The sequence below is a fragment of the Pipistrellus hanaki genome (genome assembly GCF_964339955.1).
Source record: "Pipistrellus hanaki genome assembly, chromosome: 11".
NCBI lineage: Eukaryota > Metazoa > Chordata > Mammalia > Chiroptera > Vespertilionidae > Pipistrellus > Pipistrellus hanaki.
In genome coordinates, this window is record NC_140513.1 from 52,898,392 (window position 1) to 52,914,408 (window position 16,017).

The following is a 16,017-nucleotide window of genomic DNA, read 5'->3' on the forward strand; positions in this document are numbered from 1 at the left end:
ATAATTCAGGAGTAAAATGGTTAAAAAAAAAAAAAAAAAAGTTAGAATGAATTCTTGCAAAGGTGTAATTCATTATACTCATGTTGATCTATCTATTGTAATATTTGGAAAGGGAATTGTATGGGGAATAAAAAAGAACCCACACACTCACAATTAATTCCCACCCAAGATGACCAAAGCTTTAAGCTGGTCTGGTCAGGTTCACATCATAGCAGCTGGCTGGAAAGTCATTCTAGAAGACCCTGAGTTGTTATGTTTATTTGCACTTTATTGTTTCAAGAGGGAAAAATAAAGAGTGAGGTAATGAATGCTTAATAATATTTAACCTGTGTTCTTTGGGGATTAAAGAATTGGGCTCACTTAACTCCTTCCTTATTTCTATTAATCACCAATTTCTAGAAAAGGGTACCTCAAGCTAGGCTTATGTGAAGGCTCAGTTCAGCACTCTGCATTTGAAAAAATAAAATGAGACCATAAGTACAGGAATGCTGGCACATATGGAAAAACAGGTTATCAGAACATTCAAAAGGGAGCAGTCCATTGATTAAGAAATCGTTTAAAATAACTACTTGTACAAGTTAAGATAACTAACATCACTTTTTATCAAAAGGGTGTTTTCAATATAATGAACATCCAAGCTTCTCTGGTCATGAGAAAACCTGGAATGTATTATATACGCATGAATGTGGCCCAGGATGCAGGATATGAGATGGGCTTGCTATCAACAGATTAACACTTCATTTTCATTACTCTAATCTCACCACAGGTTGTGAACACTCTTTCTCTTATGTGAACAACAATGGTGTATGAAAAACCAAGCTGGCAGGCAGGCAGGGCTCATTAAACCCCTAAGGCTTCTATTCCCATAACACACCTCACCTGGACGAAGCCAGGGTGTGGGCTTCCAGTCCAGCTACTGAAACAAGCTCTCCCAGATGTTGGACTTCTTTTCCTATCCTTCCTCCTCAATTTAAAATAAGTGTCAAAGTAAAGTAAAACTGGAAAAGTTTTTTTCCACAATGAACTCTGTTTAGGAGATTACAGGGTTAGTAATATATTTTAAGATTTATTGAGCCCCATAGCTGTGTCTCCGAGTTGTCCTAGAAAACAAAACAATAGCAACAAAAAAATAGCTGGGAAGGGAAATGAAACTTCTGAAGTTTGAGTCAAAGGTACCTCTCTCCTGGCTTCATTGTTAACTTATTTGAAAAGAAGTATAGTTTCTCACTGGTTGAAAAATGACAGTAATTCACAACATAAGAATCAACCTCGCTACTTCCCAATGAATGGCACTGAGCTTCACCAAAAAGCTATGCTCCAAGAGGAAGAAATCAATTACAACGTAGAAGGAATCATTCAAATGAGATTCCTAAAAAACAGAATTCTCTGTAGGGTGAGCCAATCCACACACACTCACTGCATTTGAGGCAGTCATTAACAACTGCTCAGCAAACCTAGAAATCAATCACTTAATTCCCACAACCAACCAAGGGACATGTGTAGACTTTCTGCATGTCTGTGCTCCACATATCAGGGTACCACATGACAATATAGGATTTTTACTATTTCCCATAGCAAGAGAGTAAGTCTTTCCACGAAGTCTAGAGCCGGGCTCTGTTTTGGGTTCTTTCTGGTACTCTAATAATACTTATACCTTTAAAAAGAAAGAATAAAAGAAAAGTGGTATTAGATAAAGCAGCAGATAACCGAGCTGACTCTGGAGTTAGGTTCTGAGATGAGATTAGCTAAAAGAATGTTTGCGTTCTCACTAAAGGGACACTTTCGTGAATATGTTCAGTGTATAATTATTCTCCCGTCTCTTGTCAATGGCCTCCCACCATGTCCACTGCTCTCTGGCACTGGCAGAGGGCACAGTGGTGGGCAGCTTTCTTTACTTATGCCTGATTAGGTGCCCCAAATAAGCCATCTTAATGATTTAAGTCAGTGAAATCTCTCTTGCTTAAAATTTAATTCTTAAAATCCGCCAATGAAGGTTCTCATTTTAATATTAGTTTTGCTATTCTATTAATCCAACTGAAAATAATTCTTTTTGGCATGTAAAATATTCATTATCCTGAAATTTTTATTTCCAAACCCCCTACCCAGTTCAGCTGATCAAATATAAGTCCTAGAGAAATGTCTAGAGAACAAATAGCCACTAAAAGACACCTTAATAAAGTTGAAAAATTCATGACAGTCACACAATAGCACAGCAGGTACAATACTGAAAGCTATGTCTTTCCCATATAGCATGACATTCTTAATCTTGTCAACTTTAACAATCTCTCTGCTGTGTGAGACAATGAGTTAAAATTTATTAAATACAAAATAGTAGTGAACATGCACTGTGTTATGTATACCGCATGTTTTTAATTTCAATTTCATAATGCCACCCATTAATATTCGCCCTGCCATCACTTCAATTCCTTTTTTACATGTCTCAGTCAACTCATTAAATAACTGCAGCTTGTCTTACACCCTCATACCTCCAACCTATGGAAGGAAAACTTGACACGATTCCCTTCTTCTAAGGAAATGGCCTCTCTGTATAGACAGAAGTTTAACTGCACAAAATGATAAATCCAAGAATTACTTTTAAAAAAGAGAGAGAGAGAGAGAGGAGAGAAATAGAAAAGCAAAATCTCTTTTCAGTTAAGTACTTTCTGACTCAGGCAAAGGATCCAATTGAGCTGCCTTTCAGCGCCTCTGGATGATAAGCCTGGGCCCCTGGCTACACGTTTTTATCACGCCCTGACTTAGAGAACCCTTACAGAGCAAGCTCGGGACCGTCCTCCTGTCAGCAGTTACACACGGAGGACCGCATCAGAGGGTGGAACCTCTTTCCCACAACTCTGCCAAATGACAGACTGGCAAAAAGATGCCTCATTCAATAACTCTTACATTTCAGGTGCCTTTCTATTAGGGTAAAAGGAGCCAGTGAAAGGAAGGAGGAATCCGGAAAAAGAGAGGTGAGCTGAATGGCGAAGAAAGAAAGACAGAAATCAGGTTTATAGAAACAGGACAAGGAAGGAAGACGTACTTGGATCATTAAGTAAATTGCTGCCAACCAAATAGAAGTGAGATTTAAGTCATCTCTCACCCCTTCAACAAATCTTAAGACAGTAGCAAAATAATACTACAGTCCAAAATTGTTGAGTAAATGAGATGTCAGATATGCTCAAGAGAATCAATGTTTCAATGAGTGACTTCCTACTGTTCAAGACTGTTTTCATTTTTCTTAACAAGAGAAAAATGAAAAACCGATGGGCTAATTAAAGAAAAACAAAAGGATATTATTTTGTTGTTAAAGGATCAATTCTTTTTTTTCTTTTTTTTTTTTTTTTTGTTCATTGGAATGATGATTAATAAGCTGAGAATCTGATTCCTGAGCTAGCTGGCTTGAGTAATACATTGTTTTTCCACAAGCGTTTCCATGAAGGACGGCCCTGCGAGTGAAGAAATGATGCAGGGCTCCCTCTCTCCTCCTGATCTCTGACTCTGCGGCGTGAAATGCTTCGCAGAGCGTTTAAACAGAAGGGCACTGCACACCGATCTCCCCCAAATGAACTCCAGTCATAAATTTTTCACCTTAGGGTTTAATGTATACCATGAAATTTGCTAGACTTCCTACAAGGAATGTACAAATTAGAAAAGAATCAATACTGTTATTTTTTCCTCTTCTCTAGACTTTCTTTTAAACCTGGGAAAGGAGGAGACAGAACAGGTCATGCTCAGGGAGATGTGGGTGCCTTGTATATATCACAGCCCGAGGTATCATTTTTGGGAATGCCACAGCACAGGCACATAGTAAGAGCTTGTGTGGCTCAGGATGGTTTTTTGGTGTTTTTTTTTTTTTTTTTTCATATTATTTTTCTCACCTGTTTACTAGTTTATCTTACAGGGAAAAGATTCCCTGTTTTATACAATGCTTGGCTTATGTGCCAGGAGATAAGAGTGTTAATCCTGAATTATGGCTCCTTTCCTTTATTTCTCTAATGCTTAAAAATAGATGTCAAAGTTCCCTGAAAGGGACTTTGAACTCCCCCTCTCCTCCTCTCCCGACCCTTCAGTAGATGAGGATCACCAAGCAAAATGTGGAAGCCAGCTGCTTTTCGGGGAATAAAAATGGCATCAGCTTTGGCAGACAGGGGTGACATCAATCATTTTCTACAATCCTCACACAATCTCCTGGCCAGGGCTTAGAGAAGGGTGGTTATGTAGTGGCAAAAACATACCATGAAATATAGGAAAGGGTTTTCACGTGGTGAAGAATTCATCCCACACATATAACAAACCAGGCTCCAAGTCTCACGAGAAAGGAAATCTTGGAACCATTATATTCCATGTTCTTTGGACCATAACAAGCAAAGGATTTCAGAGAAAATGTCTCTCACTAAAAAAGTCATCCCATGATTCACTCTTTTCTCCCTACCACCACAAAGTTCCCTGACAATATTGTGGGTGTGTAGGGGGGTAGGGGGGGAGGGAAGGGTAGTAAGGAGTTAATTCCTAGATCAATTCAAACACTATGATTCAAATTATGGGCACAGGCTAAAAGCAAATTCCAGTTTCTTCTGTCATTCCTTTTTTTCTACATACATTTTACTCAAGAGTCCCAAGTTGAAAAAAGACCTCTTTTCAGCTATAGAGTCATTAGCTATTCATGTTTATAAGGCAAATCCTCTCCAAAGCTTTGCAGATTGGTAAGGGCGGAGGCCCAAGGTAACTTTCTTTGAGTGAGTGTGTGCAGTGCATATAAGGTGGGAAGGAGCAGCCCTAGGATTTCTGTTTTCCATTGAACTGGATTACGCCAGCGCGCTATCTGTAACGGCCTGTTCCTTTGGAATCAGCTCCCTGTGTCACAACGACCTGGCAAACTCGAATGCTTTCACTATCACTAGAGTCCTTGCAATCCTGCGTTGGCTGTGACCCATTCACTTTTGCCCCAACTTCTCAGAGATGCCTTGCTCAGCATCTAATTAGTTAGGGAGGATTTGCCGCAGCTCTTAACCCTGACGTAGGAGTGGGAGGATGCGCTGCTGTGGTAGCCCGAATCCGTCCTGGCACTACATTAATCAGATTTCCATAAAGGCATGCGTGAATAATTGGATTTATCAGTGAATGTTAACTTACGCTCATAAATATAATTATTAAAAAAATAACTTGCAATTATAGATAAGATATCTGCACCTTTAGGGACTTGTTTTTCAACTGTGGCTACCTTACTCACCTTAGCAAAAGGCTTTGCAAATTATACAGACACACCGTACCAGTCTGCAGATGACGGAAAGATGAGGAACATAATTTCAAAATGATCACCTACTATGTTCAAATTCCCATAGCATATCATGTTGAAAATAAACTTGAAATTTTTGGACAGGTTTTAAGGCGTACCTCATACACTTCTGAGAATATGTCTGTGCATGTTTTACTTGCATGAACACGTTTATAAATATCACCTATATGACCTACTGCTGATCCATTGCTATTTCTCCAACGCATGACAAATCAGACTTCCCTGTTAAGGTGAAGTCTGCAAGCTATCCACAGACTTCCACAAGCACCTGTCTCTAGGCTACAATTTGTACTGTAACAATTACCCAAATATTGCTATTTTCATGTTACATTACCAGAGTGTATGTTAAGAATTATATTTGAATATATGTCTACAGTTGAAACTTCAAAATAAAACCTAATATCACTCAAATTAGAGAGGGGAACTAAATAGAAGGTAGGAGAGCAGCCTAGTAATTCAACAGGCTGAAATTACATGCCTCCTAATATAACATAAATATTTATCTTAACATCACGACCATACGTTTGGTCAATTTAGTCCTTTTCATTTTTAGTAAGACATGATCACTAAAACACACCAACTGTAAGAAGAGGAGTAAGAAGGGAGGAGGAAAAAGTGCAGAAACCTAGGGATGGATGATGCCTGGCAGTGAAAGTCATTTTCAAAGACCATTAACTAGCAGCTGCTTTACTCAGGGCTCTGATTAAATAAGAATATACATCCTATATTAAATGAGATGTCTGCTTGAGTGGGATGGAGTTTAGAATAAAAACATATTGTATGAACTACAAAAAAAGAATCAAACCACAATATACAATTAGGCAACTGACTTCTGGGGGGACAATGGTACATGTGCCTTTTAAGCTGTTAGTGAATAAACACTCAAATTATTTAGGGGAAAGAGGTAAGAAGTCAGGAAAAAAAACAAACACCATTTCCAATTTAAACCATAGTTTCAACAAAATGAAACTCTGTTTGTCTATATGAATAGAAAGAACTAAGAAACTGCTGGGAGAAAATTTCGTATCAAACATTCTTTAAAATTCATTCCAGGAACAGGAATGTTATTATATATTTCTTACAATATATTTTATTTATCATTTCTCTGAAATATGCTAGATTTTATATTAGTAAGAAAGTTTGCTTTACTCTGTCATATCTCTGGTGAGCAGATGCTCTGGCATTAATGTAAATCGTTGATTTAATTTTTAGCTTTCTTGGTTTGCCCCTCACCTATCTAGGAAATTATTTCTCTGGTGATAACTAACACATCATGCTAATGAGAGAATCTAGTGCACAATAGAAAAAATGTCACTATTAATAATATTTGCATGAAGTTAAATAAAGCAACTGTAAGAGAATGTCAGACAGTGTTCTTTAATAAGACACAGCTTCACAATGAAATTAGGTTGTTAATTGTGTTACATCATTGGGTGAATCCTAAATTACTACATAATGATGCACACAGTCATTTATAATTCTAACTTAGTATTTCACTCATGTCTGAAAAGAGACCTTATTAAGGAATCTACATTTTATTTGCAAAGGTTAAATATACCTTACCAATAATTAAAGGAAAATGCCTCTAGTAACGTAAACGTGTAAAACGTGGGCTACAGCCATTTACCTGCTTCATTTCTGAAAAGATTTCAAAACACATTAGATTTGCCTCCCTTGAGGTACCTACAAAGAATTTTATATGCTACTCTCTCAAATACAAAACATTTTAGAAAAACCACCTCTTAAAACCTAATTTAAAAACAAAAAGCAACACTTCCTAAAGCAGGCCTTATTTTCTGCTTTTAACAAAAACTTCAGGAGGTTAAAACCAGCAAAATACTGTTCTGGACTCCAGGAGATTAACAGAGAAGATGAGTAAAGGGTTTCTGGTCATTCTCGGCCTGTCACTGATCAAAGTAAGCCAAGTAAGGACTCCCTCCACTAAGTCAAGAGTCATGCCCTTTAAGGTTATCAAATATTTGTCTGTATAGAAAAAAAATTATCCCTTTTGAAAAAATCATAATGGAATATGGGAGAAAATGTGGAGAGGCAGAAAAATGCACTCAAATAGTTATATCTGGAACTTTAGGAGAATATCCTTAATTCCACAAAATATAAATTGGCTATCTTTTTGTCAGTATTAGACAGACTGAAGGATTTATGTATAAGCAGATTCAACTTCACTCATACAAAACAAAAGATAAAGATTTTTACATCTCCACCTCCTAATTTACCTATAAAAGACAAACCTAGATTATTAAATTTCAGTGAGACTTTTTCTACTACAAGTTGTGCTGCAGTTAAATATTACTGATGGTAAATTCTCTTTAACTCAGTTTTCATAACAACCAGTCTTCTCTAATACTTAATGAAATGGTCAGGTAAATCTTAAAGTTTTTTATATTATTAAAGAAAACCTTGAAATAAAAAATATATCAAATAAAATGTATGTCAAAAGCTAAAGCAGTTTTTTTTTCCTCAGAAATTACAATCATAATAGAAAACTATTTTTACTGTTAGCAATAAGATATACAGAATTTTGCATACTTGATTAAACTGGGCAAACGTTTACCTGTAGTAAGACAAAAGCTGGCTAATGTTTTATATTGAAACTAATATTCCTTTGAAACTGTTGGCTGCAAGAGATATCAGTTTAATAAGAGTGTCTTTCTTGCACACACACACACATACATACACACACACTCTCTAAATCAGCATTGCTGATGAACTATAGTTAAGTAAAATAAACATGGTAAACATGCACAACACATATTTTTTTAGATTTACACATTGTTAAATTTAAGTTTACACAATATTTATACAAACTAAAATGTTATCCTGAAGAAGAAGAAAAAAACACACACACATGTAAATTCTTACCCTCTCTTACACATTTTCCAAAAATGGCTAGGATGTAAACATATAGTAACCAGAAGAGAAAAAGAGGGAGGAGTTGCTAACTGTATCAAAACCAAAAAATGAAATAAAATATAGTTAAATCACATTTTTTAAATTGTTAATTTCTCCCTTTATTATACAGTTTAATATATAGTATAATTATTATAGTTTTATATAACATAATTTTGCATAAATTACTTTCCTATATTTCTACTCTGTTTATATAGTCACTGAAGCTCACTGTGACACATGCATACACACATGCACACACAAAACAGACCTTAAAATATCTACACAATCAAATAGCTGGATCAAACACGTCATAACATCTTAGCTGTACAAGTTTCTCTGAAAATTTTCAAATTATTTTCCTAATTCTATTCCATTATTTATATAATTTACTTTTATTTGTATTTTTAAGCTAAAATGTTTTCCACAACTTAATGTCTCTTTAGATTCAAATCTACTTGAAAATGGGCTAGTGCCAAAGAAGCAATCTAACACCATCTATGTGGTTCAATAGCCATTTATCAATTGATCATTATCTCTATCTGGTTTTATTAACTCTTTTCTAGCTAGAGGGAGACCTAAACCAATTTTCCCTTTCAAAACACACACACACACACACACACACACACACACACACACACACACTGACCTCCACTAACTCACTCAAAACCCTGAAGGTAGCATCTAATTTTTAAAGCGTGGCACAAGTTCTTTGGTCCTAAGGTCAGTGAAAACACATTGTGTTCCAATCACAAACAGAGCCACCCAGGCAGGGATATGCTCAGAAGCACACCTCTCAAAGCACACTGCAATGACAAGGGCTATCTCTGGAGGAAATGAACCTCACTTGCTAGAATGGGAACCGGCACATACAGAGTTGCTTATTGGGTTTATGTTGATTGCATTTAAACCCCAGCTTACCGTATCAGCAGTAATCAGGGTCCCTCTACAGGATATGTCAAAATACACCTTATTCAAATGCATTTATCCTTTCTAGAATTCTGCGATCAAACTGTTCGCTAGCTATAATGCTACAAAACCCTGGCTCTGAGCACAACATTCTGCAGATGGATTTCTAAACTAGGGTAGTTTATAGCCTAGCAAATTGTTTTCTTTCCTTTATGATCAATACTTTTAAAAAATCTAAATCAATGCAATAAAATATTTCCTTCTCATGCACTCTTACAAACAAAACAGGTTTTTTTTTCTTTTAAAAGAAAGCAGGTTTGTTTTTTTTAAAATAAGAAACCATATCAATTTCTTAACCGTCATCTGCTCAAAATCCAAGTATTTGTCCGTGACACTTTCGTGCTGCGTGGATGATACTATCACACTAAACTCTGGCTTTGTGCAAAGGGTTTGGTGCAGGCTTTTGAAAAGCAAGACGTTGTCTAGGAGGGAGGCACCAGGGAACTTCCCTCCCTCGCTTGAGCCCAGTCCAAGATGAAAGTTTTCTGGGCTGTTTCCCTCTGCTTCCTCCTCTCACCCTCGCTCCCCCTCGGAGGAGCCTCAGAGCCAGCAATTGTGCAAGAGGAGCCGCCGAGCGCGCAGGGCGCGTATCACGGAGCGCATGGTACGAGCCGCCGGCCCGGTGATTAATGATCAGTAGCCGCTGGCCCCGCACTAACACCTAGGCTTTCCGGGCAGAGCCAGCACACCCCGCAGCCGCTGCCAGCTCGGCCGGACCGAGGAGAGGCTCTGGGGAGGACGCCGAGGCTGCTCCGGAGTGTGAGTGCGCCGGCCGGCGGGCGAGCGGGCGGGCGGGCGCACGGAGCCCGAGCTGGAGCCGGAGGCTGCGGGGAGCGCAGGAGCAGCGGAGGCGGGCGGGCGGGCAGAGGCGCTGGGACCGGGGCCGGCACAGCCCGCCACGCACCCGCCGCCTCCTCCAGCGACCCTGGACCCTGCGCGCTGGCAGCGATGCCTGCACAACCTCCTGCCTTCGGGTCGGACCTGGAGCTGCTTCCAGCCCCAGCAAGTCAGCTGAGCTGTGTGGAGGGGACCCTACGTGCTGTCACTGTGTGGCTGGAGAGCCTCCTCTGAGACAGCAGACACTTTGATGAAGTGATCCGTAAAGAGAGAAAAAGATACATCTGTGGGGTTGGGTGGCTTTTAGGGGGAAAAAAATTTTTTTTTTAACGCAAAACAAAGAAACCGTCTTCTCTGGACCCAGATGGTACTGTGAAACTTTGCAACAAATGCCTCTGCTTTCTTTGACTTCAGTATCCTTTTCCCCTTTTTTTCCTTTAAGGAGCCCTTAGGGGAACCATGAAGTCACCCTGCCATTCCAGTAACACAGTCATGACAAAATTAGAGCCCAACTAGGAAGTGATCAATTTTTTTTTTTTTTTTGGTACATGTTAAGAAAGAAAAACAGCAGAAACAAAAGTGCACATAACAATTCAAGATTTCTTTAAAAAAAAAAAAAAGAAGAAGAAGAAGAAAAGAAAGTAACTTACCTGTTGGGACATTCTGAATAAAAGGTTAGTATCAGCGTTTTGCCATGTCCCCATGAACCCTGGTTCAGCCGCAGTCGTTCTGGTTCCGAACTGCATGGAGTTGTCAGTACAGGAGTCTCTTAAAGTCAAGTCTCTTGCCCTCTTTGGCTCTCTGTCTCTCTGTGTCTCTCTTTCTCTCACATCCACTTCTGCCTCTTCTGACTGAAAAGTGAAGGTGGATTTTTTGAGCCTCTTGGCAGCCAGTAGCAGGAGGGTAGTGTAGTTAAGAAGCTGGCTGAACTGTGCATTTCATTTGGGGAGGGGGGGGGCGCCCTGGGGGAGGGGGGGGGGGTCCGAGCTTCTTTCGCACCTTCTGCACAGACACCCCTATCATGTATGCATAGACTGTGACTCCCCGGGCTTGCCTTGGCTCAGTTTAACAGCTGCCTGTCAGGTGTGCAGGCAGCACTGGAGACCCAACCATCAGCCTCAAACTCTCAGCCACTGCATGTCATTGGACAGCAGAGCTAGGAGTCAACGGCACCCGTTCCACTGTCAGGCACCAAATGACACCCTGTGCTCACCCCTCCTGCAGACACATGGAGCGATACACACACACTTCTGCCCTCTCTGAGCAGCGCCACTCCCACGGACAGACCGACGGCACACGGGGTGAGGAGGAGCGGGGGCCCTTCCCTGGGAATTCCCCCCAACAATGCTTTCAGGTATAACATGCAGTATCTGGCATCAGTCTTTGCTCTAACATTTGTAAAACTGCTATGCTTACACACTATTTTTTTTTCTAGTTATACTGGAAGAAAAAAAAAACATTCAGATGTAAGGAATGTAAAATTGGCTCAGTTGTCAAAATGTTAACTCCCAAAAGTCATAATAGGAGTGTGCTGGGCTATTTAGAACCACGTAGAAACTCCTAAAGGAAATAATTATTATACAGAGGGACATAACTTTACACTCTAAGAAGTAAATAAATAAACTTAGCAGTTTTTTTCCTAACAAGGAAGATGCACAGTAAACATTTGCAAAATACATGCATGTACACTACTTAATGTCCAGTACCTCAGGTCATTCATTAATTACTAAGTTGGATGTTAAGTAATAAGAAATTGAATGACAAAGGGAAAAAAAAGTATACCTTTTCTTAAAGTTCAAAAGTAGAGAAAAGTCCTTTGTGAAAGTTGCTGGATGAAGCATCTAAAATATCCTTTCAAATCATAAGAAGAAGAAAAAAGAAACAAAATGAAGGAAAAAAAAAATCTATCCGATTTCAGGCAAAAAGCAATGAATACAAAATTCCATTTTTCATTCAACATCTCTATGGAAAATTCTACGTTTTCCTGCCTGATGAAATATAACCTCCGATAGCATGTCATATTCTTAATTAAAACTAGTTTTTAAAAGAAAACACCTATTTATTAGATAGTATTTATCGTACCCTATTTATGGAAAAAGCAGAACTGAGCAAAATGCACTGTACATAAACAGTGACTTCCAAATGGAAAGCTAAATTCATGTCATCTCGTAAAAGTAGTCAGCAGGAAAAAGCCATCCTTCCTAAACTTAAAATGTAAGGAACATTAATCTTCAACCACCTACAAATATCGAGGACAAATGTACCACTCTCCTTGCTCCTTCTTAAACTGAAGAATAACAATAAACCTTACTCTCTGAAACAACAAAAGGCACAGAAAGAGCTTCAATGGCAGTTCTGTGTCATTAGTGGACAATGAGAAAAGATGAGAAAACGTACACCATGTTGACACAAATGTGCCTTCCCCTCTAGATCCAACATCTCCTGAAAGCTTTTCTGTTAAACTTCCCTCCGGTTCACCACCATTAAGCACAAAAAAGTCTCAAAAGCAGCAAATTCAATATCTGAGAAGAAGCAAACAAGAACCCAAAGAATTGTTGCCTTAAAATATATTAAGTCCACCTGTGGTCAATAAATATTCTTGCGGGGGAGGGCAGGAAAAGACCCTATGAGTCAATTGTCAACAGTGACTGTACCTTTACAGCTAGCTATTACCCACTTAAACTCCCTCTAAAATTTGCTAGCCTCTTGATTTCTGAAGTGGCACTCAGTGCCTCAGTCAAGCTGCCTGCTCAGCTCCTGACCTTCCCACTAATGGCTGTTATTTGTGGGAGGCTTAAGGACACTGTCAATAGCGTGCTTCCTCCTCGCTCCTCTCAGGCTGTTGTATTGCTCTGCCTGCGTGTTCTTTCTCGCCTGCTTCTTGCTCTCTCTAGTCCCCCCTCCTCCCTTCCTCTCCCCTTAACTCCCTCTTCCTCTTCTTCCAGCCCCCACCCCTTTTTTTCTTTCAGTCCAGCAGTCCTCTTCTTTCCCTGCTATCCTCCCCCCAACTTCTCTCTCTCTCTCTCTCTCTCTCTCTCTCTCTCTCTCTCTCTCTCACACACACACACACACACACACACACACACACAACAACACAAAATTCAACTGGCATGCAGCAGCAAGCACCTGCAGTAATAGACTCTTTTATTAAAACTGTTATTCTGCAAGACTTGAAATTCCCCGAGGACCGGGCCATGTCAAAGCCGATATAATTAACTAGAGGCTCAGCAACGGATCAATTACCAGACAAGCAAGTGATAGTGAAATCAATGAAAGATCATCAGCCACATTATCAGTGTTGCAACTCATTAGGGCAAAACTGAGAAATGTGCTCAAAGCGAGCCCAAGCAAGGTGGCATTACAAAACAAAGGGCTAATTTGGAGACCCTGCTGTGAACAATCTGTAACAGAATTAGCCTTTTTTCCCCCTAAACTGCACAGCTCCGTAACTAAATGTGACAGACTGAGAGAAGCAGTTTATTAAGACACCAACCCCAAGTTTATTTAGTTCATAAACTCTCTCCTAAAAAAATCAATACAGTCTGTACAGGGTTATTAGGCTGACTAGCTAATACATCCAAATCTAGTCTGCTCGGCCAGCAGTCTGCTGACAAAATGCTGTCTAGCGCAGCAAACTGAGCCATTTCAGACATCAGTGTCTGAGGTTGCTCTAGATGAAGCAGGTCTGCCATGTAACTAGTACCTGCATATTACTGTCAAGGCACAAGCCTCAAAATTACAGGGATAGCTTTCTAATGTTCAAAGTATTTTTTTTTCCACAACAAATCTATATCATCCGATACTGCACTGGGAAATGGATTTGATTAAAGGAAAATTTAACTAGTCTGTAAGACTAGTTTACAAAGACAACAAGCTTTATTACAGAAAGAGACAACAACAAAATATACCTACAAGGCACAAGAATGATTTTTGAGTTTGTCCACTGGCTCAATAGTCTGCAGCAGAGTATGAAACAGCTATCTGGAATCATTTGTGCTAAAGTTATTTAAAATTGGGGGTGGCAGCAGTGGAGGCAGGCATCACTTCCACAGTAAGTGCTTTTTTTCTGCCCTGGTTTTATGTATTTCAGGTTAAAGAAGTGCAAATACTAAAGGCTATGCGTTGGCTGATAGTGAGAGATGTACTGTGGAAATTAAGAAGGACACCAACCTGGTCTAAATGGCGCCCATGACAGTTAAGACAATATGGGAATGGGAAATCCTCCACCTCATCAGAACTCATACACAGATTAAGAAACTCCCATGCAGTCTACAGTGTTAAAATAGACTGGAGAACTGAAGGAAAAGGTGACATTTTGAAAGTGATTTCTGATGTTTATGATGTTTAACATTTAAACTGTATTTTCACAGAACTTCAGTAAAATCCAACTTATTGATTGCTGCAAATAAACATCTTCTGCTTACTTTGGAGCTGATACTTGCTAAGCATTTCATAGCGCATGTTAAGTAATCTGTTTAAAAAAAAAAATGTTAGCCATAGGTATTCTAAACCTATACTACAGATGCTGATGTTTTGGATAATAATTAAAAGTTGTAATTACAGAGAATTTTTAAAAAAAAATATTTTTGCATATAGCTTCATACTGTGCATGTACACTCAATGAGGTCCAATTAGTTGCAAGGAATTTGCATTTCAGTGTGTGTGGGATAACAAGACTACAGGGAGGCACAATGCAGTTCCACCAGCAGAGGAGGAGAGTGGGGTCCCTTCTTGTTAGCTCTGTAAGCAAGAATTCCCACAACTGACTGTTTAAAATGTTACTGATCTTTCTATTATTTGGGTATTGAGGTGAGTTTAGGTCTTCCCCTCCAAAAAAGAAAAAGAAAAGTCACACGTTGGTTTCAACTATCAGCCCCAGTAAATAAATACCTGAAGGAACAAATGAGCAAGGGATTTTGCTTAGCCTGTATGTTTGTGGTTTTATTTTTGTTTTGGGAGATGGAGGAGATCTTCCATACTTTTTGTTTTCTTCTTTATACTTACTAATACCTCCTTTAAAAACGCACTGCTTTTAAAAAAAATAAATTCCATAACGGGGGTTGGGGAAACCTCACTGAGACAGTTATATGTAAATATAAGGTTTGGAGATAAAAGGCATGTGTTTAGTACACTAAGGAAGTACTCAAGCATTTTCATGCATGTCTAGCTATGTCCCAACAGTGTAAATGTAAAATAAATGTGCAGCTCGTGTACACAGTTTCACATGCATCTCTGGGACTTCTGCCGGCCCACAGAACAATACCTGTAATTCCCCGGGTTCAGTTCAGCAGCTGTTAGCAGATTCTGTAATCTGTAATGACAGTAAACTGGCCTTTGCTCTTCTTTTATTCACTATTCATTTTCAAGGCTTGGTTAAGTACAGAGCTGGGTTAAAGATCAGTGGTTTCTCATGTGACACACTCTGGTATTCATCTAATGGCTTGTCAAGACAAAACTGTCCCTGTTCTTGCCAAAATAAAAATGACGCTCCACATCGCATGACAATCAGCACTTCCTAATGGCAAAACAACTCAAGCTTTTGTAATTCACTTATAGGAAAATGTTTAATAATTGGCTCTCTAGCCCTATATGTAGAATTAGGTTGTCATTCTCAAAGGAGATTTAAAAAAAAAAATGTTTTAGCCACTCTTAGTTCTGAAGCAACAAACATATAGTTTGTGATCAAATTAGACTTTACTATATAAAAGTAATGCTGAAGCTACAAATTTGTATGACATTTGTATGACTTAATATATGCAAATTATGCAGAAGTGGCAGGCTAGGCCCAGGCACAGAGGTAGGGAGAACCAATTGAGGATATGTCATTTTTTTTTTTTTTTAACAACAAAGTATGGGACTTGCTTTGCAACATCTGTTGGGCTGTGTAGTATTAACAGATGTCTTAAGTGAAAAAAGGAAAAAGAATTAATAAAGGAAACCTCCTCTGAACAGATAATCCACCCAAATTTCCATATTCCTGAGGGGAAAAAAGTTGACAGCAGCCTTTT

General features: G+C 39.0%; 1 protein-coding gene and 1 long non-coding RNA gene across 17 annotated transcripts in view; one reads left to right on the forward strand and one right to left on the reverse strand.

Annotated features, from left to right (window-relative positions):
* BNC2 (basonuclin zinc finger protein 2) overlaps window positions 1-16,017 on the reverse strand; it is a 427,699-nt gene that overhangs the window by 280,470 nt on the left and 131,212 nt on the right. For 11 of the 16 annotated variants that reach the window (XM_084898237.1, XM_084898235.1, XM_084898224.1 and 8 more), the window contains exon 2: window positions 10,660-10,860. The exons of the other annotated variants lie outside the window; for them this stretch is intronic. In XM_084898237.1, the coding sequence (XP_084754363.1) occupies window positions 10,660-10,860 (201 nt within the window). The remainder of the gene's footprint in view (window positions 1-10,659; window positions 10,861-16,017) is intronic. 16 annotated transcript variants of the gene reach the window in all.
* On the forward strand, window positions 9,548-14,432 carry LOC311629815. Its single transcript, XR_014796261.1, has 4 exons — window positions 9,548-9,931; window positions 10,452-10,683; window positions 11,234-11,363; window positions 14,100-14,432. It is a non-coding gene; the product is annotated as an uncharacterized lncRNA (long non-coding RNA).